The 24,312-nt window shown below is 42.9% G+C and overlaps 1 protein-coding gene across 1 annotated transcript in view; it reads right to left on the bottom strand.

Moving 5' to 3' along the window:
- Nucleotides 1-3,994: 3,994 nt before the first annotated feature.
- The window catches only part of ZNF423 (zinc finger protein 423), a 234,886-nt gene continuing 214,568 nt past the window's right edge, over nucleotides 3,995-24,312 (bottom strand). The window contains exon 9 of the mRNA XM_059824774.1: nucleotides 3,995-4,362. Coding sequence (XP_059680757.1) covers nucleotides 4,333-4,362 — 30 coding nt within the window. The 3' untranslated portion in view covers nucleotides 3,995-4,332. The remainder of the gene's footprint in view (nucleotides 4,363-24,312) is intronic.

Raw genomic sequence — 24,312 nt, 5'->3', positions numbered from 1 at the left:
AAAGCTGACTACATAGACAATACATCACCTATAGGTACTAGCTGCTACTTCTTGACTAAGTATTTCAATGCTTTTTGGATATGTGGGTATGTAGTGAAGCTAAATGCAAAGATCATTCAATGCATAAGGGCTAATAGACTAGACTGCTACAAATACAAGGCCTTTGTTAATCCACTGTTAATGTGAATTTATCTTTCAGAATTTGCCTAAACTTCACGATACTAAATTGCCTATACAACATTTCTTTACACATTTAAAGCTTTTTTTATGGTTTCCAACACTGTACTGGCTCTAATGCCACTCGGATCATAAAGTGACTTTTTGCCTAAAGCCCATCCTCAGCAAGATTTTTGGCAATTCTGCTTTGCATTTACCTGTGAGTCATCCGCGTTGTCCACGCCTTGAGCAGCCTGTGCCAGCCCGTGTCTGCAACACCACCACACAGGAGCTGCAAGTTACACAGATAGGCAGGGAAACATTACGGGGATTACTGAAAGGCTCTCCATCCCATTTTCAGCGTGTTGTAGCTGTTGAAATATAGGTGCCTTTGGAGCCAACATTTCTGGCTGTTTTCCAAATGCCTTTTGTAGCACTTCTTGGCCAGGAAGAAAAAGGGGGTGAAACCACAAACATGTACCAGAAGCTGTGATATTATCTTTCTCCACCTGCAGTTAGGCTCTGTTTTCCCTAGGAGCTTTTAACAGATACAGGAACTATATACTATGCTGGCGAAGCACTCCCTGGTGTGATTGCAGCTATGCCAGCAAAGCTGTGTTTTGTACCAGTACAGGGCTGCTCTGCCCCCGCTCCCAAGTGGGACAAGCAGCACAGAAAAAAGAGTCGCACGGGAACCACCAGACAAAGGCCCCGGGTTGCGCTGCAGAGCTCTGCCACCCGGCGCTCTGGCTGGCGCAGCCCTGCCCGGGGAGGCTCAGGCCTTGGAAGAAAGGGTCAGACAACAGCGCTGCACCCTGGCATAGGCTAAGGACCACCTCTGGGAGCTGCAGGTGTCCAGCACGTCACAGATGCAGCTCCATGGCAGGAGCAGAAGGCTCTCCCTCTGCATCCTTGCAGTAGATTTCATCCCACACCCAAACTAGATTTCTTTGTCCCCTAAGAAAGCAGATATTAAGACAGCACCATCCCTTGCCATGGTGCGTGCTGTGATTATAACAAGGACTGTTCATATGGGCCTGGTTTTATCAAAAACACCACAAAGCAACCCAGCAGATTCATGGCAAGTGTCCCTGCACCTTTGTACATGTTGTCTTAGAAAAGAAAATTTTAAAAAAGCAGCATTTGTCCATATTCAAATATTGTTCAAATATTACCCAAGTACTGTAAGATACCAGAGCACCTGCAGAAGAGGACGACAGCTCAATTTTTCCCAGCCTTGGGGACACAGTCCAGTCTCTCTCTCTGGCCTGACTTGTGCTGCTCATGAATGAAGTTCATATACCAGAAGGGACGAAGAAGTTTGAGCCAGACCACAGCCCTCGCTCTCGTGCTTTGGGGTCTCCTACCTTTTAAAGGCAGGGTGGACAACCAAACTATTCCTTTCCTCCACCCCTGCCCATGGTCTGGTCAGGGTTCAAGGCAGATGCAACACGCAGCTTAGACACCAGCCTGCTGGGCACTGCCAGGCAGAGCGTGGACCCCAGCACCCTGGCCTCATCCCCACGCTTCCAGTACAGGTGGGGAAAATTATGCATCTCTGAATAGGATCCCCACATGGGGAGTTCCTCATCTCAGCACAGTGAATATACACCTAGTTTTAAGTATTCAGCAGGGAGATGCTGAGACAAAGGCATGTGCTTCAGTATAGCACTACTAAAGCAGCTCTCAGAGTTGCGTGAAAACATCAGTTCACTCTTGGGATTCCCAACACAGAACCTTTTCCTGAAGATAGAAACCTACATCTTCCTTCTCATTTCCAAAGGCCTGCCCATTCATTCCAAACCCAGTGCCGGGCAAAGAGCCTCCCTTTTCGGTATCTCTGCTGTGAAAACCTGCTCCCTTGCTTTTAGCACAGAGAAGATGGCACAGGAGCTGTTACCAGAGCAGCTGATGTACGTTCCTAGCTAGCTTTTGTTGCAAGGGCACGTCTATGAGCCTGTACTGCAAGACACTTTTCCATTTTCCATCTTAAAATGTTGCCTGTGAGTTAGGAGTATGCATACATTATGAATGAGAATAATGAATTGGTGATTTCATTAGCTAATTTTTCAGCCCATAAACATCTGTGCCATGGCTTATGGGGAAATAATCAGGTAGAAAGCTAACACTTTTTCTAGAAATGGATCATTTCAGTACAATGATTTTGTTGCATACACAGTGAGCTAAGAATTATCTAGATGAAAACAGAGCTGTCCTCTTTGGAATTAAGAAAAGTCATTCCTAGTTTTGTTATATTAGGGTTCATAAATTTACCACAAATCAAAATTTTGAGCCTAAACACTGACTGTCCATGCCATACTATTTCAGCAGAATAACTGGCAGAATAAGAAACGTATCTATCATTTGCCCCAAATGGGACATTATTTTTTTGAGAAAGTTGAAACTTTCCTCAAGCTAGAACTTGCACCTGCTCTGGTGCTTCCTGCTGTAAGGATGACCCCACCTTGGTTATGCCCAGTAGCCTTCCCTTACATGCAGTATGTCCCACTGTCTTGAAGGAGCTATGTGTGTGCAACGTGACCATCAACATCAGCAGGAATCTAAATGTTGAAAACATCGTCTTCAGTGTCAACAAGCTGTGCCCTTGCACTTCTTAATAAACTCGCTATATAAACTAATTTGGGCATTGACTACATGTCCTTGAAAACATTTTTCCTACAAAATATCACTTACCTGCTCCAAGCCTAGACACAGTACAACGACAACGAGTTGTGCTCTAGTTCAGCGCAGTGATTTTGAAAGGCTCTAACTGTGCATGTACCTATGCCATGGTCTTGCAAAGCCTTGTATGTCGTGGGAATGGGTAACCACATAATTTCAGCTGTCACAGCTGCTAAGCGTCTTTCATGATGATTATGTTTCATTCAAGCAGGAGATATCTTGAGAACTGCATCCCACTAACCTTCCAAAGGTGCAAATGGTCCTTAAAATGACTTCTTCTCTGACTGGAGATATAACTTGCCTTATTACCATATGGTATGTTTAAAAAGAAAAAACAAAGCCTGCTAATTAGCTCTGTTAGGCTGCAAGATGACAGTTTCAAGTATTAGAAGTACGGCAGTTACATAGAGCTACAATACCTGTGGGCCTAGAAGTCCATGTGCTTGAAATACACAGTCTCCTACCAGGGTCCTCAAGGCCTGATCCAATATTTGCGCATTTGTATACAATCCAGAAAGCCTTTTTTTTGTATTGAAACAAAGAAGCACAGAGAGAGGGTCAAGGCAGCTATGGACCAGGTCCCCTCCATTCTTGTTGACTTGAATAATAGTTAAAAGTATTATAAGCTAGCAACACCTCTTCATGCCCAGATTCATAGTAGATGTTCTTACCTCACCTCAACCTACCATGGGAGCCTGGGAGGTGCATCCAGAAGCGAGCACGACACCAGATGCAGGAACGTGGCTTTCGCTTTCTCCCAATCTTCCTTCCTCCTGGGGTACAGAACGCTCTCTGCCATTGGGTGAGCCATCGCTTTGTGATTTACACACATCAGCCGGGAGTGGTGATGCAGCGTGCACTGACAGACAGACAACCGCTGACGCTAAGCTCATGTATTCCCTTTATTGAACTGTACTAGTTATTGCAATCAGATTAAGTCACATTTATAAAGCAGACCATCCAGTTGCACTGAAACCGATTATATTCATTACATAGTTTTAATCACTGTCCGGTGAACTGGCAAATCCAATCAAAGCATTAGTCTTTAATTAAAAAATTAAAAAGAAATATTCAGACAATAGCCAAGCAATCACATCACAATGCACAGTTACCTAAAATTGCAATTAAAAAGCAGTTAACAAAAAAGAAAAAAATCACACCTAATCTTTAACTATCAATATAATACAAGAAGCAACAAAGGGCAACAGCATCAAAGCAGATTTATCTAACACTATAAATTCAGTCAGAAGCAGAAGCTCTAAAGTACACTAGCTGAAGCAGGACAATAAAAAATACTGAGCATGGAATACTTTTAATCTCTTCCATTAATATTCATTTCCAGCTGCTTATAATAGCAGCGCCTCATGGCCAAATCATTAGAGTTTTACATCTGGGTTGCAAATGACACTTTGATTGGATGTAATGTTCAAATGGTCCTCCCCACTGTGCCACCGTCAAGTCTTCTGCAGAGAGGTGTCCTGTAGTGCCAGTGGCTCACTGTGCGTGCTGGCTCAATGTGTGGTTCTGGAAAGACGAAAAAAGGAGACATGCATGAGGGGCAGAATAATAGAAAGCATGCCCATACCCTCCTACTCAGTACCATTTATGCAGAGCTCGACATAAAAGCTTCTCAATTATTACAAAACAAAATGCAATAAAGAAAAAGTACTCATAAGTAACAGCTGCCAATATGACACATTTGCTTTGTTCTGATAGATCTGTTAATGCTGGCATGAACTTAGAAAAAAAATGCTACAAGCCAAGTACAGCCATAAGGTTTCTTTTTTTTCCCTTTCAATACATATAAAGAAAGTGGTAACAACTTCACGGGCAAAAACTGCCTTTAGGGATTCCCTTAACTGTAACAATTAAAAAAAAAAAATCGCGGGGGGAACCCTTGCCATATTTTACTCTTTTATTCTCACTAGTACCGGGTGCAAGTACTGGCAGCAAGAGACACCAGATTGTGACACACACTTCTCAGTCCAAGAAATACTTTGGCAATAACAGCTGAACCACCAGTTCAGGCACCAGGGTAATATACCCAGCAGAAAAAAGGCTGGACATGTAACCCAGAAGTTAAATCTCTTTAAAGAATAGACTTTGCTTTACACATTTCTTTCAGCAGTTTAGAGCCTTTTTTGTTCCCTTTTTTCCTTTTGGTAGATTTGTAGTAGCCTCATGTCATCACTGTGTCTCGCATCAGAGGATGCTGACCTGTCTTGCCATTTTGTACAGGAGCCAATAAATCGTGAAACCAACCTTGGAAGCGTATTTTGAGAGCAGTACCAATTCACCTACATTTTGTGTGCTGACTGAAACCCCAGTCCTACATATAAGCTCAGCTTTATTTGTATGATTATTCAACTGTTTGAGCAACTAGAGATGTGCTTCATGGTGAGCTTTTCTTGAGCTGGGTTCCCAGCATCCCCAAATATAAAAATTCATTTGCATTATTTCAAGCCTAGGCAACTTTACTAGTCTCCATCTGCCTAATAACAGAGCTGGGCAAGTCCGCCAGCTTGAAGAATAAGTTTTTAAACACAAAATGAATTTTGAATCTAATTATTTATTTACGATGACGAAGCTTTAAAATAAAGTAAGATATTTTAACTTTTCATAAATCATCTGGTCTTTCTACACTATCCACAGTTACATCTTGATCAGGGTAAAGAATGATCCTCCGCTTTATCCAGAAATGACATCTCCCTGATGAAAACCGTTTGTGGAAAGAGCTAACGGGCGGCCCGCGATGCATGGGGCCGGGCGGGCGGGTGGCGGTGACCCCGTTTGCAGGCAGGAGCATTTCTGGACTGTGCACTCCCAAAAAGTGACCACCAGGTGTCAGAAGTGCTGCTGAGTTCCTAAATCATGGCAAAAGTTATCCGCGATGCTGTGCCGGGCAGGCTGCAAGGAAACTCCGCACAGTAATGGTCAGGCTTCAACGTGCCAGAAGGTTACAGAGGCGGCAGAAGCATCATAGCTGCCATACACACAGAAGGAGCCCTTGTGAAATTAAATACAATCGACTGGTGAAATCACAAAATAGCTGGTACTTAAGCATAACACTCTGAACACACCCCAGTCTGTGACGCCAAATATTTCAGAATCAAAAACCAGAAGTACTGTGCAAAGACCTGGAAAGCTTATCAGGGGATAAAGCATTATACTCGAATAACGTCAAGTGAATTGACAGTTGAAACTACTTTGACTTTAGAGAATTTAACATCACTAAACATAAAATCCAATGGCTTTTTACTTTGCTATACATGGAAGTTTTCCCGGCCTTAAGAAGGAATGACCTTTGCAGTGCTGGGTGTTATTCTTAAGTCAAGTAACGGCTTTATGGAAGAGGATGGATGGAGCCCTACAAACACAATGGCAGCACTGACAAGAAGCTTGTCCACTACACTTGGAAAGCATGAAAATGTGAAAGAATACACAGGCCATTCTGTGCTCAGACACACTCCTCGGCATTTTAACAATGGCCATTTCTTATGCACTTCATTACAGTTCTATTTTTAAGTCATCCTGAATATCAATAAAAAAAGCGAAAGGTTTACCATCTTCAAATCTAAAGAAGGGCTATTCGTGGTAGACAAATCCATATTTATTTAGGCAGTGTCATTTAAAAGATAATGCACAATCAGCACTAGATGCATGACGCACAGTCTACAGTCAGGTAACATGATTTCAAACTTGTGTGGCTGCTGCATTGATTACACCAGGCAGGTCAATAAAGGAATGGTATGTGGCTCTAAATCTGATAATGAAGCTTTCATTGTGAGCCCTCCCTCCTCAAACATAGGTTAATAATATGTTCTGAGCACTCCTAATACAATGAATATAGTAGGTTTGTGAGCAGAGTTTACACAAATAAAGAGATTATACTCAAATCCTGCAGCCATTCAGAGCTGGGTCAGGTAGGAGCTGAGAAACTAGCCAGGCCATAGGGCTACCAGTTAAAAAAACCCCCAAACATTTTTCACATGCAAATCTTGATTTTGTCTTAATATTTTGGGAATGTACCATTTATTCCCTTTGCACACATTACTGGCAATCAATATGCTGACTAGTCCCCAGACCAGTTAATAAATAGAGCCACATTTTATACAGGACCTTACAAACGTAGCTGTAATGCCTATGGACACAAGAGCCTGTGCACACCGAATCCTCCCCCAGCCTTTCAGAGAGCAGATCCTGCACAAGCCGTGCGCACAAATGGGTAAGTCCTGCGTGCCCAAGTGCTGGCGAGCACCAGACCACCAGGTTCCTGCTTGTGCAAATACTGCATAACCACCACCGATGTGTATTCAGAAGACCCACGAAGGCCTGTCTGTATCTGTCTGCAACAAGTATAGGTTTCTCACCTATTAAAATGTATTTCAGACCACACAAACATGCTTTCCAAAAAAAGTCTGGTAACCTGTCTCCTATTACTAGCAACTGTCATGTCTTATCTTCTTGCTTCTACTCCCTCTGCCCTGAGCATGTGCAGCTTCTTGGAATTGTGCTTTACAGATGTCAGAAAGCATCTGAGACATTCAGTGCTTATGTCTCTTGTCTCACATGTGTGTTTTGCATATTTGACCCATGCTTTATCAAATAACTTTATTAGGCACCTCTGTGTGTGCCCACAGACAAAGAAAATTCCCCTGGCTGACCAGACTTCCAGAGCAATTGAAAAATAAGTAAATCCGGGCATTGAGAATGCCCTGTGCCTTAGCAGAAACAGCTTTCACCCCGATGCTACACTGGGCTGTTCCAGGTGGCAGAATGAAACCATAAAGGCCAGAAGGGAGCAAGCGTTTTGAAACGGGTGATACTACGGGAATGCTTCTACCCAAGTAGCCTAAAGAAAATTCACCTGCCATTTCAGCAGGAGGGTGGGCTGGCAGGAAACAGCTTGGGCATGACTTTTCAACTCCAGAAGTTATAGTTCAAAAAATCTTAATGGTGATTTCCAAAAGAAAATAGAGCAGCCACAAAAATGAAGCCTCTTCAGGCATGCTTGTGTGTGTTTGCACATGCCTTACCTGCTCACAAGGCCATCCATACACGTATGCATTTGGGGGCTGGCAGGAGGCAAGACATAATTTGGAAGCTGAACATTAAAAATGGTTCTTCACAGCTCCTGTTAGGCCCCCTGGTTTACGCATGGCTCACAGCTGATACCCCACTGAATACATCATTCTGAGACATTATTACAGCTGGAAAACTCTACAGCAGCACTAAGTCACCTGTCAAGATCAAGTAAGTCACAGCTTATTTATAGGACAAGGTTGGAAAATTTCTTCTTTTCTTTTCTTAATAATCATGCAAAATGGATAGCAATTCCGTCAGCCACGTCAGTGGGAAAAATGCAACTACCTCAAGCCTCAGGGCTGTCGCAGTGTTTAAGTGGAATTTTCTACTGGCTGCACAATCCCCAAATGAACCATTTGTGGAAGTGTCTGTGACCAAGGAACTGGGCGATGGGTTTTGCAGGAAATAAAAAGATTTCAAAGAATGGTTGATTATTATCCATGTAGATACTGATTGCTCTCCAGATCTTCCCTGGGGACACCCCCTGCCTGCCCTCTGGATGTGGATCAAGCCATTTGTGCAGGACATCTACAATGAATATTTCTCTGTTTTTCTACATGCATTATTATGAAAACACTGGCATGCCAATCTCCATTTTCAGAGCACTGTGTCAAGAAGGAAAGCATCAGGCTTGAAAGATGATCACTTACAGCAGTTCAAAGAACTCTTACAAGCTATATAAAGATCGAGAGAAAAAATACACACAAAAAAGCAGCACATGATGGAGCAAAGCTCCAAGCCAGGCAGTCAAGCTGGGAGTCTCCCACACTGCAACGACGTTCACTGCCAACAAGTCACAGGTGTACTACACAGGAGCAGGTGAAAAAAATAAAATGCAACTGTGAGGGGTGTGATAATGGTTTGGGGCCATAATACATCCAGTCTATAGTGCCATTGTGCATCTGTTACGTATTTAGATATTTTGTACCAGCCGTTTAGAGGTATACTGCCTACGTGCATGAGCATATACATCTAAAAGACCATATGTTATACAGAGGTTAAGAAACGGCACAACAACGCTGGTAATGCCCACCACCCTCACGTGAAATTCATAAGCCTTCTGCAGCATTACACAGAGATTGGGACTGTGATGAAAAGTTATAAAGCCTCTCTCTCCTCTTCCAAATCCCATTAAAATGAACAGAAACCATTCCTCAAATAATTTCAATAGGAATTATAGAGATAATAGATTCACGCGACAAACAGCCAACGTGAAACTTAACTGGTGATTAGCCATTGGGTGGCCCGTGCGCACGAGCACGCCGGGTGTTTGGGAGCGGACGCACACAGTACTTACTGCCTGCGCGTTGCTCCTCCAGAGCCGGCTGCTCAGCCCACGCCTCTCCCTGGCTGCTCCCACAGCTCTGTGCCTGGAGACACCGTGGGTTGGTGTGGCACTGCAAAACCACCCGGACTGAAAACATCAGCCCCAGGGCTGATGCACGAACACAGCTGCCTGATCTTGTGACACGGAAGGTAATTCCTATTAATCCCTATATTTTTCTCAACGTGCAGGCGGGCCACCAGACCCAGGCGAGAGCTCAGGTAGTTTCTCTCCCTGCCTCTCCCCACCTCCCTGTCCAGGTTTCCACCACCTCTTCGGGCACCATCCAGCTCCAAGCCCAGGGATCGGGGTCTTGGCTGGGGACTCTTTGGGGCTGTGCCCCCTCCTCCCCATTCTCCTTTGCCCCTTACGGAGCGGGGCTGGGGGAACAAGAGAAGTGGTCCCTCCATTGACTGTAACACACGCAGCTTGCCAGACAAAAACTAAACTTCAGATTCAGGCGTTGACTTGAAGTTCAAGTCTCACAATTGAACATATATATAAAAAAAGACAAAACAAGACCTCCAAATTGCTACAAACACAAGTTAGAGTGTCTAAATATTTATGAAATACCACCTGTAGCATTCTTTTTTCAAACAATGTTTTGCATCTTTTGCAACTGGTCCAAAAATCTCTCAGCCATTATTCCTCATTATATATTTATAAAGACACACACGTATGTGCACAGGTACTATTTCCCTCTAACAGCAATCTATCATAAAGATGATAATCTTTATGCCTTGACTTTATAAAGGGATTACTTTAGGCAGAGGACACAAGACGACCCTTGCTTTAGCCATTGGAGATTATGCTCTCTACAGAAAGCTGTGAGCCTTAAATTGGTGCTGCTCTAATCCTAAACTGGAGAGGCATTCAAGGGATGCCGTGACCCAGAAGAGCAAGAGGAAAAAACCTAAATTAAAAAAAAAAAAAAAACACACTGAAGGGGAGGGAGGGGAAAAAAGGGAGAGAGCACGGAAGAAAAGGAGAGCAAGCTTGTTTTACAGGATAAACCTATTTATTTTTATTTTTAATTTCTGGTTGCTACTTTCCCCTTGCTATCAGACTCTAAAGAAAAATCACCTTTGCACCCCCTTTCAGTTTGTATGTGCTTATTTTTAGAACTGTTTGACAATTATCCAAGGGTCTAAGACTAACAGATGGCCTGTCTTAAAGCCTCATATGTTCACTAGTTTGCACTTCTGACAAACAGTAAATGTACTCAAGAGTGTGCCATAAACAGGGCTGAATGAATACTCAGAACACAATTTAGTTAATACACTTCATTAAAACTGATAGTGGTAACCAATGTTTCCCATAAAACCAGGTGTTAATTCCCCTTCCAGTTGTTTCAGGTAACTCTTACCCAGTGACATTTATATGTTTAGATCCTAGTTTTTCAGGAAATACAGTATTACTTCTTTCCTTTCCCCTGGTATTTCACCCGCTACATAAAATGCTTGTAACAAGTGAACTCCAAGTTATCATGGTACTCAATAAAAAAAAAATTGTCAGGCAAGACAGGTTCACATATCCCTTCTTTATTTGAAGAATCCCTTGAAATGGAGGTAGAGGCAAACGAAAGGTGGCACATCCTTTGTTAAAGGAAACGGCTGCCTGTGTTACGGCTTCCTTCATCTCTGAGCATCTGATAACTTGCCATGCGTCAGTCAGTCCCTGTGTCAGCACACTTTGAGATGGCACTTCAACAAATGCAGTTAGGAAGCTGTCCTTTATAAGTTATTGAACCAAGAAAAAAAATAAAAATCACTTCGAGTGTCTAAGAAAATATGCCTGGAGGTTTGGTGTCAGCTGAAAAGCAAAGTTGCCTGTTCCCAAAGAAAATACCTGCATCTGAGTTACTCTGATGCTTGCACGTACTTGATTATGCCGGGGCCAAATGCACCTTTCACTGGTACGGGGACACAAATACTCGTCTGTGCCAAGACAGAGCTGGCCCTGGCACGCCCGGGGTTTCTGTATCCACTGGGGAGGTTGAGCAGCCCCTCGGCACCCAGTCACCCAGGGGATGCCCTGAGTCACCCCTGGAAACCTGCCCGGCTCCTCCGGTGACCAGGACCTGGCACTTCATCTGGAGTCGATGGGAAGATTCAGAACTTTTAAAATATTTACAGGGGAAAAAAGCTGCTCCACACGTGACCAACTAAATGCTGTCTGCTTTTTTTTTTAATAAATCTTTTCCTGTGGCTGGCATGTTCCTATATTGAAATGCAACTGCCCAGGCGTTGTACTGTAAAACGCAGGCAGACCCCGAAGCACCCCCCGCCCCGCCGCCTGCCTTTGTTCTGCACCCTGGGGGCTGTGCGCTCTGCTGCCGTGCTGCATCATCCCAACGACATACTTACTCAGCTTTACCTCTATACTTACATCACTTCTGTTAATTTTAATGTATTCTTGAATTTTGATAGGCATTTTTGTGTTATTCTGGATTTGAAAAATTACCTTTTTATAAAAATACCTTTCTTAAAGTTATTTTTCCCAGTGCCAGCCTTTTCTCACACCAGCTAAGGATTTTTTAGATTATTTATGAATTTAATTTCTCTTCTAATTCAGGTTGTTTAGTCCTAATCAGACTTTGACAACTCACCTAACATGCTTTCCCCTTTCCACTTGAGACTAATAATTCTGTATCATCAGTCTTCTAGACCTGCCATCTCTTTCTGTTCTTCTCTAAAAACGCAGAATAAACCAAGGTTAGCCTATTACAAGTGAACTCCAAATGCGAGCCTAAGCCTGGCATAGCCTCTCATATTTGATTAAATGCCTCACCAAAAAGTCTATACGCTTCTTCCAAAAACACTGGGTAAAATGTTGAAGTACAAAAGCAAACTGAAGCCTTTGGGAAAATCTCCTTACCACGGCACTTTGGAAATAAAAACCACAGGAGAATACATTACTAAGAGATAACCAGAGTCCTCTGTTAGAGAAACTAGCCGTAAACACCCCATCATTCACTGAGGCACCCAATGAAACCAGGAAGCTAATAATACCTGTCCTGAGGGACTGCACGCTCCTGAGAATTTCACTCAGAAATGCAAATTTATCAGCATCCTTGTGACTTGTAGTCTACAGTATGCCATGTGCAAGATCAAAATAAGCTGAGAGAAGAACCTTACACTTCCTAAATGTAAAGGGAGAGGGACAAATTTAATTACTGTTGTCAGAAGTGCATAAAACCAGAATATTTTTAGAATTCCTCCACTCCTCCCTCAGCCCCACCGTTTCTCCCTGACTGGATCGCAGAGCCGTTGCTGATCCCGAGAGCAGAAAAGGGCTTGTGGGATCCCAGCACACCGCTCTGCTGACAACACTTGGTGCTTTAACCTCGGCTTGGTCAGCCCATGTTTTTCTGGGGAGCTGGTCCTGCAGGCACCCCAGTGCTCAGGGCCACGGCCACGCCCGCACCTCCACGAACGTGGGCACCCACCCGGCATGCAGCAGCATGCATGTCCTTCGCCCGACTTTGAAGTAACCCTCCAAAGCTGTCCTAATGAATGCAAACACCTCACTTGCAGTCTGTTTTCAAATCTAAGCCACACACTAATAGGAGAAAGCATCTGCTTCCCTCAGGTACACTGCTTTGCCTGTGCTACACCAAAGACTTCAATGCACAACCCAGTGCTGACCTTTTTTTATCTACTTATGGGTCCTACTCAGGGAAACAATGTGTTTCAAAATCATTTGCAAGAGAGAAACCATTTTCCAGGAATCCTTCTTGTGGACGAGGCATTGTGGGACATGGTTTAATGGGCATGGTGGTGTTAGTTGATGGTTGGACTTGATGATCTTACAGGTCTTTTCCAAGCTTAGTGATTCTGTGATTCTGTGATTCTTAGGTATTCCTCTCAAAACCACAGTTTGTTGATTGATTTGAAGCCTATCTGAAGCATATCTTGTTAATCTCTCCTTGATCTAAGGTAAATCACCTTGCAGAAGCCAGTTAACTGTTAATTTCTGTGAGGGCTGGCATCATCATTATGGGACCACCCTTTGTGACTCTCCTATAAACACAAAATAGTTTCTTGATTTGGCCTTTATTATAGGACTGGGACAGCATCCTCTCACACTCTTTTTCTCAAAAAATACTTAGAGCAAAAGGGAAATGCTTTACATAGTACCTTTAGCAGTCACCAGTCAAAATGCATAGACAAAAGCTTCACTGAGTGACCGTTTCTATGGGAATATAACCCGACAAAAGCCAGGAAATGCAAAGTTGAACCTAAACCTGGCTGTTTAACTTGCCCTGCTGTTCTTTGGTATGGCAAGGGTCACTGAACACCATCTGCTTTTTTGTAGCTTTTTCTCCTGCACCAGTTAGGTATTCCTGGTGTTAAGGACCAGGTATAAAACAGTCTCAGCCTTAACTGTGAATTTTAATGCAAACATTAATGGGGGCACGTCTTGCACTCTTCACTTAGGCAACATCCTCCACTGAATGATGGGACTTGCAGCTGCACCAAGTTCCTTGGACCAAATAAGCACTTGCGGACAGCCAGACTTCACGCGAGCCATGCCTGCCTGCAGCTAGGCTACCGCATATCACAGTCCTTCTATCGGTAATTCTTTTACAAAGCAGCAGCTAAAGTAAAATTCCCTCTAATGGAATACTGATCTGACAAATTGTATTGCCTTGTGTTATGGATACATTTTTCTTAGAGGCAGATAAATATTCCTGTCACATGGTGCCCACACACTGCTCAGGCTGACAAAATGGCTGGTCAGTGACCTGTTGCCTTGGATGTAATGGCTGTTATTGCTGGTTTCTAATTTCAAAAGGGGCATAAAAATTCTCCAATGCAAGTCTCTCTGCTATAAAATAGCAAGGCCACAGTTTATAGAAGTACTTTACATGCCTCCCCATTAGTGTACATACCACCAGCAGAGCAGAAATCTGCAGACAGGATTGCGTTCAGCCCACTGCCTTGAGGAATTAACCCCAGAGGAGCTAGTAGCCAAGCAGGATTTGTTCCCGTAAGTAAAAGAGGGGCCAAAATATCACCAACATGAGCTGTCTCCTCCAAGGCAACGTCCCTGTGGTGTGTGTGTGAAACAATTGTAACTGTTAAAAAAAACGGGATTTTCCAGCCAGTGCTACTCCATTACAACAGTGTCACTGGCCTTAGGAAAATCTGACTTCTAAACAGCAAGATGCTACATTTTAAACAACCGTGATTTCATGCAAAGACTAAGAGCATGCGTCAGCCCCAGAGGAGGATGAATTTTTCAGCAGTAAGTATGTTCTAAACCTCCTCTCTACTCCTTTTGGAGACACAGTAATGTAACGCACCGATAACAGATACGCTATCCGCAGTCAAACCTCAACGCCCATGGCAATTTATTCAGGTTTAACTGTGGAACAGAAACAAATGAGGAGGCTCGCTGGTAAGGCAGGACTCTCCCACAGGGCTGGCGCAGCGCGGGCAGTGCTTTGGCTGTTTCTGCATGGTGCAAAGCTGGACCAATTTGGTTCTGTGGACGTGCTCTGCACAGAGGTGACCTAAGGGTGTCTGTACTGCCTGCCCAGGACGTGGCACAGAAGACACATGAGATGCTCTGCAGAGAATCAACTCAAGCATGGCTGAGTTGATAAGCTCAGGACTGCTGCTGCCAAATCCGGGCTGGCTCATGTGGAGTTGGAGTGACGGAGCCTGGCTGAACCCAAGCTGACCTTACACAAAGCTATAAGCTGTCTCTACACTGATCCAATCAGCATATACAGTCTTATCTCCATCATCTAGATTTTTCCAACAAAGCCCCATCACCTCATTAAGGATGCACAGTTTAGTACATTGCAATCTATTAACATGAAACGTGAAGAAAGAAGAGAGCATTAGCCATCCATCCATTAGCATTTACTGCACAAGACAGGTCACTGCACGTGCACACCCAGCCCATGCATCACACATTCCCGTCCCATTTTTGTTTAACATAAGCAGAAACTGCAGAAAAAGCACAATTTGGAAACAAGCTTTATTCTAAATTATTTTACCTTTCTGCACAGTTTGGAAACAAGCTGTATTCTACATTATTTTACCTTTCTTCCTCTGGTCAAAGGGAGGTATAGAACTACTCTCAAAATATGATGTTAAAGCAAAGTATTAATTATGCAATCACGAGTGTATGACTGAATATACTTCTCTGAAAGCAACTTCAGAAAGAGCAACCAGCAACGCTGCTCCAGGGCTGCTTTCAGGTACCTGAAATTAGGCTGGGGTGAAAATACCGACAACCTTCCCGACAAGAGCACGGAAGTACAGCCCTATACACAAGCCCGGCTGCAGAAAGGCAAGTTACCAACTGACTTTCTAACTATTCCTTCTCCTTTTGTTCAGCCCTATTTTTTCCTGACTACTCATCACGCTTGCTCCATGTATCTGGCCTTGCAGAGCAATGAGAACAGGTAAGGCAGTGAAGAGTTAGCAGGAGTCTCTCTTGTGCTCTTTAAAATCACCCAGGGAAAACTGGCCCTCGGGACTGGGGCACAGGGCAGGGCTCCCGTCCTCAGCTCGCTCCAGCAGCCAGGGCTGGACCTGCTGCTCCCACTGCCTTTCACTGGCCGAGGACATAAACCCTAGGATTACACCCTAAATCTCTTAATCAGCAAATCAGAGGTACACCCAAGGCCTTTTAAATTTCTTCATGAAACTATTTTTCAAATTTCTTCTAAGAGTAAAAGTGATGGGGGCTCCGCCAGCACCACAGCAGTAGGCAACAGCAGTACGGTATCACTCCAGGATTTCCTGTCTGGAATTTAGGCTTCACGTCTGAAATACAACACACACACAACATTTGTACGACTGAGGAAACACAAGACGCTTGCCATACATTTATTATCTTCCTGGAAAAATGATATAGAGGACAAAAGAGACTATATTTACTCCCTCCCCAGCTGCTTTTACAATCTAATAATTTATTTCTCCTGGACATAAATTTCAGATTTAAACGAAATCCCCGAAACCTAAAGATGCCACATGGTAGAGGCTAGGGCAGTATTTCTTTCTATTTTGGAGATGGAGTGCTTAATGCATTGCTCTGTTAACCAGTAACCTTAAATTTTTGGGAGAAAAAAGAGACAAGCAATTAGACTGTGGCAGACCCTATATGCAAATACAGGCGACTGTGATTACTACCTTCAAACACAGAGTTAAAAATATCTGGTTATTGAAAATGATTTTCTCAGTCCATGGGGGTTTATCTAGGTTTAGGCTGAGATGTTTATTTTTTCTGCAGCAGCCATAGTGGGGGATTCTTTTACAACATTTTCCTTACACAGCAGCTATATATCATTCACATTTCTGAAAACTGAGGCTCTTTCTACGATGTAAGAAATCTCTGCAATTAGAAACAACCATATCCTCTTTCAGAAAAATAAAACAAATAAAATATATCTCAAAACCCTTCTAGTCAGCAGCTAAGACAGCAGTGCTCTTAAGGCAAATGTAAAAATCCAGGGTATAAATTCATGTTAACTGTTACAAATATATCCATCTGTTCACAGACTAACTAGTGACTGAAACTGATGAATCCACTGAAATGTAATTTTCGAGCCCACTAGCGTCTGTTCTCTTCTAGTAATAAAGTAAATGCTTTTCAATAACTGTGCTGCTTTTGAATGCCAATTTCCATTTAAGTAGGTTCAGGTTCTCTCTAAAAAAAGAAAAAAAAATATTAAAATAGCAGATGCCTTTTCTTTCCAAAGGTCAAACTAAGCTTTTAAAGAACAGCAACATTTCAGCAAGGCAGAGAGGACAAAACTCCAATCAGATAAATGGGCTGTGTAATGATTGAGAGCCACGGCTGCCTCAGGTTTTCTGAATGGGCTGTAGGATAGAATTTGGCACAAACAGTCTGATGTTGAAGCTTATATCTCTTTTACTGCAGACACGAAATTCACTAAAATATATAAATAATGAATGTGGCTGGGGATCTCTGCTGGTACTACGGCTGGTTCTGCAAGATGCAGGAGCAGAAACATACACTACTCCATGTTTTTGTTATTAGTGAATCCTTGTCCTCCAACAATAAACATAGAATGTTTTATCTGAAATGGCTTTTGCAACACATACAATATAAGTTTCAGCTCCCTAAAAGTGCCAGAAAATTGCAGAAAGATAAGTTACAAAGACGTACCTAATTTGCTGTGATGAATTGTATGCATGCTTCAGTGATCAAAACTGCAGCTGAGACCTATTATATTTAATGATCTAGACATTTCTTGTGAAAACACTCAGGCATATACTGTTATGTCTGGACAAGCATCCCCATTTTGCTCTAGCAGCAAGCAAATGAAGAGACTGGACTTTTAAAAGGATGCTGTACACCACCTTTGATGAGCTCTTTAAAACAGAGGCTGATCAAGCTCCACTATTTTCCTTAAATAGTGCTTATGCTCTGCCCTTTCCAGTGTAGCATCCCTCTTCCTGTGAAAACTGAAGTCAGTTCCTTTGGATGCTAGCGACACTTACAGGAGGAAACGGAGGTAATCCGTGCTCAGACCCCAAACTACATTCCACAGCAGCTACTACAGCAGAAGAAAATCAAAGGGGCTGTACTAGAGACCTCTTCCCACCAGCAAAGAAAAATTGTGACAAGACTTTCCGGAAAGAAAACAAAACAAAAGAATCTTTATTTGCCTACATATGACAAAAATGTTCTGTTTGTAGTTTAAGGACTATGTCCTGCTTAGAAAGGCGTGTGCTACCAAGCCTGGTAGGGCCGAGCGGTGGTGCCTGATCTGCTGTCCCTGAGGACACCGTCCCCGCACAGCCAGCTGTGCCGATGGCCCCGCTCGCAGACCTACAGCTTACGGCTCCTTTGCTCTGTGGCTCTACACAGAGCAGCAGGAAATGGGGCTCCTTACCACCTTCCCATGGGGATAGGAATTTCACCTTGTGAATGTATGAAGAATTTCTGAATAAAAGGTCTGAGGCTTCCAGGGCTTTACATCTGGCTCCTCCAAAATTTTCCTGCATGGATCTGGGTACATTGTTCAACCTCTGGCTTTCCAAATTTGTAAAACAGGAAAAAACAACCTTTGAAAAAGTGCTGGTAAGCTTAATTCATTGACAGTTATAAAAATGACAGATCTGCAGAGAGAAGCCACACAGAATATTCTTGCTACCACACATTCAAGAGCTCATTTTCTCCCTCCTTGGTCAGTTTGAATGTCTTTCTACCATTCATTGTTCAACAAAACACAAAGGTGTGCGTTTGATTCCAGAAATAAGGATTTCAAAGTCCTATTTCATTCATCTGAGGAGCAGCTAAATACTATCACAGTGGTAATTTGTGATAGTGTGGTAAAGAATGAAGAAAAGGTATTTGTTAATTGTTGACATAACAAAATTAATTTTCCATCCCTAAACTTTTTCTCATCTCTCCTGTGAGCTCTGATGCAATGTTACTGACTGGCACTGCTGAAATGCCAACTTGCATTTCTCATCCTTAATTTCTCTCTAAATGTCATTAGTAATTGTTATTGCCAGACCAGAGAGTGCAATCTGGTCTTTCCGAAAGAAAATCCATTTCTCATTTCTTCTCCTGTGCTTCCTCCTTTTGGTCAAGGATGGATGTTTAACAGAGCCCATGTGCTCTGTTTCCAAGAAGATGGGAATGCATTAATATATCTGGAAGTAAAACATTCCTCCTTTATTTATTTACGTATAGTATGCCTGGATCTTTATGAATACCAAATTGTATATTCAGAAAGGTCTTTAAAGCACATCTTTCAAGAACACTAACAATTCCTAATTGAATAAACCTAACAAGTAGGGGCAGGAAACACCCTTTAATCTGTGCATACAGACTCCTCTTGGGATGCTTCCATAAGCATACTCTTTTTGGTGGGCAACAACGTTGCCAATTATAAAAGCATACTGTGTGATTTTTCTCTCTTTCTGTTACATGGAAAACAAACCTCTTCAGTGAGATGTGTAAACTGGTCTAGTTTTGGTCTGATTAACGTATCACCCTCATTTACCCACGCAAGTAAAAATGGTTTCCACCCCTAAGAGGGGAGGTGAGCTTAGACATCTGTGTGCAAAGGAAAACCTGCAAGTGTAAAAGGTTGGCTCCTTGTACATCATGATATATTGCGCCAGCGATTTGTATAGTTATGTGCAGCTCCCACAAAATTGGGTCTCCAGTACTTAGAGGCAAGTCGTACCTTGGCACTGCGAGTCAATTTTAGGAGGGACTCTGTCTGTCATGACAGACCTTTAACTGGGCTCCCCGTAATCAGCACACCTTACATTTGCATGCCTGCATTATGTTTTGTCATGTATATAAAGTAATTAGTTCAAAGCTAGGCTGCATTTCCATATCCATTAACTAAAGGCATCTTATATCAGAATAAATAGACATTTGGACATTTCCAGCCAGGAATTGTGCTTTCAATAAACACAATTGATGCATATACGTTGTCTCTTGGCGGCTTACACTCCTGCCCATCTGTTGGGATGGCATGGTGCCTATGCAAAAGTTGGTTGGACCCTTGCCCTAGGGCATAGATGACAGGCAACGACGGGTTTAGCTGGGCAGCCTGAGCACTGGATCCAAGTGCCATTTCTGCTGTAGGAAGCCCCTTCTGTGTGCCAGTGCTGCCACATTGGAACGACATGCCTCCTTACACTTGATCACACATGTTGACACTTGGGTGCGCTTAAGTGCATTAATGACTGAAATGATGCCTTTCACCTGGCTCCCTCCTTTCCCCCGCCCCCTGCTCTGCATTGCTGCTGGGTTTTCTGCACATGTTAATGTGAAGTTGTGTACACTGTTAGCCAGGGCCAGCCACAGAACGGTGTTAATGGTGTAAGAAACGATGGAGGGGTTTTTGTTACGGGACATGCTACTCCAGTGCCAGACACTTCCAAGCTTCATCTCAGGTGAGTCTTTGCAGACTTGCGAGATCTTTCTGCATCTCACTGAAGAGATCTCAGGGATGATAAAGATGCAGCAATGTATTGATCAGAATCATCTTTCCAAATGAAAAAATGCTACACCTTGTCCCTACATCAAACACAAGGCAATTCAAGATTTCTCCACCATCCTCTGTTTCAACAACATTGGCCACACAAAGAGGCCATGCAGTCTGGGTTACACGGCTGTTCCAACAGCATCCCCAGCCCCAGCCAACACCTCCTGATTTTGTGCTAGGGAAGAAGGCACCGACAAATCACACAGAGGTGCACGAGCATAAACAGTCCTTGCTCTTACATATAGCACTAACCTCTGTGGATGTCAGGCCCAGGAAACCTCCAGCATCACCCGCACAGAACCTCAACCGCAGCTGCTGCAGAGCCCAGCGACAGCCCCACATAGTCTGCAAACACGTTTCTTAGCTTTGGTCCTTAGGACAGCCTGTTCCTAACCCCAAATTTTTAAACAGCCATATATTCCTCCTCCACTGAATTTAAACACAAGTACTGAAAACTAGAGACCTAATAGGTAAAACTCCTCCCTACTGTGACAACAGATCAGGGATAAAACTTGTGGTTTTGCAGTCCATAAAGAACGTTCAGGCAGACAGACTCACCATGATGGGTATGTGCCTACAGCACTTTTAATTTTTAATTATTGTTAGTTATAATTATCTGACTGCGTCTGAATGAAACCCAGCAATATGGCTGGAATAGATTTTGGTATTCTTGTAATTTATTAGCTTTGTAACTACTAATAATTAAAATTTAACAATACTCCAAGCACCATAGCAACATTTTTTAAGAAATGCTAGCCAAATCTGCTAGGATAACTGACTAGGTCATTTTCAGGATTTTAAAGGAAGACTAACATTTTAAAAAACAAAAAAAAAAAAAAGAAAAGGAAGGATAGATAACAGACTTTTAAGAGCCTATCAACAGCCAAAATGCAAAGATAAAATTCTGTTTAAATGAAAAAATGGGTTTTACTTGCAGAAAATTAATTCTACACATAATTTTGTGGGTGCTTCATATGAAACTTAGAAAGAGCTTGTGGTTTGTTTCCAGCAAGAAGCTCCTGGTGCTTAACATCTAAGTCACACATAAGTTCTGAAATACAGCAAAAGTTACGTTAAGTGAAAGTACTGCCTTGAGATAGAGCTGCATTTCAGGTCCCATTTGTCCTGCCATCCACACACTCCCTCAGGGAAAAATATTTTCTGCAACTTCATCAAAATACCATAGATTTGCTTTTCTCTCACTGACTGTATGGACATGGGAGCCCCGAAGCACTGAGATATTTCAGTGTTGCAAGCACATAGGGTTGTTTGGAAGAAAAATTTTACTCCTATTTAGGTAAGCTTTCTTGTACCCCCAGGAAGTAGGTAAAGCCCATTTTTTAAGTAGGAGCTGGAGACATTAACCACTAAAAGATTTTGAGTAGCTGGGTACAGACCCTAAATTGCTGGTCTTTCTTCAGTGCTCTGACCATCGGTGGTAAACTGAGCCCTGTAGACGCACCTGGGTGCAGGTGGGTCACATACAAGCCAAGAGGCTCTCGTTCTCCCCACATGCTTCAGAGGACACTGTTGTACCCAGATGGCCCCAAAGGCCACTGGCATGGGCAGCTGGAGATGTTGCTCCTCATTGCCCCACTCCCAGGGAAGGGACCACGGGTACAGAGCAGCATCTTAACATTCCCCATCGGGCCACACCAGACTACGTGGTGGCTCGCTGCAGTGCCCCGCTCACCTGGGCAGGATGCAGCCCTCTATAGGAGACACATCTAACATTGAGCTGACGTTAAAAGCAGACTTAAAAAAGAAAAACCTGCTTAGGGCTTGATCTGCTGTAATCAGCGGAAAGAATCCCAAGGACTTTGATGTGGACCAAATCAAGCCCCTGGAGGACATTCATGGTAAATCATTATTAATATAATGAGTGCAATTTCTGTGCAGCAGCTCATGCCTGTTTATGGATATATGAAAATTGCCAGCTTTTCACATAAAATGAAATGAGGAGGGAGAGAGACCACAGTGTTAGCCAATGAGCCATAGTAGCCACTCTCCTTTCGATATGTGTACATTTAAAGAAACTGAGCACTTAAAATGACAGCAAATTCCTCTGGTGAAGCTCCCTTAATTTAGTGGTTTGACATATCTCCAAATCTGAAGAGGAAAGCCAGCCCTTTATTCATGGCAGGCAATAAAACACCTGAACACCTGTGCTAGGAAAGACCTGGCAGGTACCCTGCTCCCTTGGTACCTAGATTATTTGCGCATTGTTTATTATATCCCTTGCCTTAGTTTTCATCAATTGTAATCATTTAGGAGGAAACGGTATGATTAACAGTACACAAGCAAACAGCAGGAATTAATCCTTTAAATACAAATACTTCACTGGTTATGTGATGGCTCCTTGGAAAAAGCAGTGTGGCAAAAGAGTACCTATGAAAATCCTCCTTAAGTTTCCTCTGAAAATCACTGCTCAGTCACAATTCGCTTAATGTAATTCTCGATGCAAGCAATTGAGGAAGTGTATTTCCCAGCTGTGAATAACAGTACAAATACAACTCTCAGCACCCATTATGCATCATAATTTCTGACCCATCTTCGGTGTTGGCAGGGCTCCCTGCTACGTTTTAAATAGTTAAGACCAAAATTTCAGTTGTCAGAGAGCTAGCTCATCTCCCACGTCTGGATGCCCCGTGTGCCACTGTGGCTCCAGCTGCCTGTGAGAAGCACAGGTCCTGTGCTTCTGTGATCCTGACACCAGTCCTAGAGATAGGGCTCTGTTTGAAGGGGTTCCTTCTGCCCTATGTGTGAGGAACCCCCCAAACCCCCACCTCTACACTTGTTTCAGTAAGCATGTTTCAGTAGGGGGAATGAAATGCCATAGCCTTGGTGTTCTATACATTAGCTGTAAATTGACTTTTTTCCAGGAGATTTTCATCATATTCATAGCTGTCAGTCTTACAAACCAAGGATGTGAAAAACACGGAGCTGCCAGCGTTTCCTCTTCTGCCCTAAGGGTACACGGGGTTTTCACAAATACTGTTTCCTTTGTGTTTCATACTTAACCTTCCCATGTTTTCTTTCCAATGAGATAATGTAAGCAGATAAATAACATTCTGTTTCCTTTTCTTCTGGCAATATCATCAAGGTAACCTCACTGACTCATCACTACAGATTCACACCAGAATTTCCACCGTTTATAAAATGAGTTCCTCGGAGCTTTCTTAAGCCTTGGTTTTACAGCTCCATCAGATGGTGTAAACTTCAAAGCATAAACCTGTATTAAAATACAACTACTAGCTCAGAAGTGAAAAGAGGGTTTGGTGGCTTCCAGAGTATTACGCTGCCGAAGCATTATTTGCACCAAGCCCTAAAAGTATGTTTACAGTGGCAACGTTTCTCATCACATGGCACACACGTAACCTTGGGGGCTTACTTGGTGTTTACCCTAAGGGTTTAAAGAAATGTTCACAAATCAGCGGGGCTAATTCATGCCGCTCCATGACATCTCTAAAAGTCACCTTTTCCCCGCGCTACCTGTCATTTTCCCCACCCTCCTTGCTTTTTTCGCTTTTCTGTAAGCACCCCACTCTGAATTTCTTCTTGAAATAGTTGAATGCTCAATTTTTTAAAAAGTATTTTCAGTGGTTTCACTTAAAAATACAAAGAAGTAAAACAAAGCGTAGGTTCAGATTTTGACACCAGTTATTTTATGCCAGTGGGAAAGCAAGATCAGAACTGAAAAGTCAAATTCATCAAGTGGAACCCCTTGATGGATGGTGGTTTGCCCACATAAGAACAATTGCACAGTTAAGAGACTGAAAGGTTTATGCAGATTTCACCCTAACTAGCAGCTGAACAACTGGTTCACTAAAATAATACTAAATCTTCATTACTCAACAAAAATGTAACCAACAGTTGAGGAATTTAGAGCGGGCAGCTTACACATCAGAAACTGATGAGATAATTGTGCCAAGGCAGACTAGTTCAAAAGTCTTGAGTATTTCTAACTGATCTATACACACATTTTGTGTCCTCCTTGGCTCAGGTATTTAAATTAGTAAAATCCCTGGCATCAAGTAAACACACGTTTCTGAGTCACCGCTGAAAT

Source organism: Gavia stellata, chromosome 15, assembly GCF_030936135.1.
Source record: "Gavia stellata isolate bGavSte3 chromosome 15, bGavSte3.hap2, whole genome shotgun sequence".
In the NCBI taxonomy this organism is placed as follows: Eukaryota; Metazoa; Chordata; class Aves; order Gaviiformes; family Gaviidae; genus Gavia; species Gavia stellata.
This window is presented reverse-complemented; position numbering and strand designations above follow the sequence as displayed.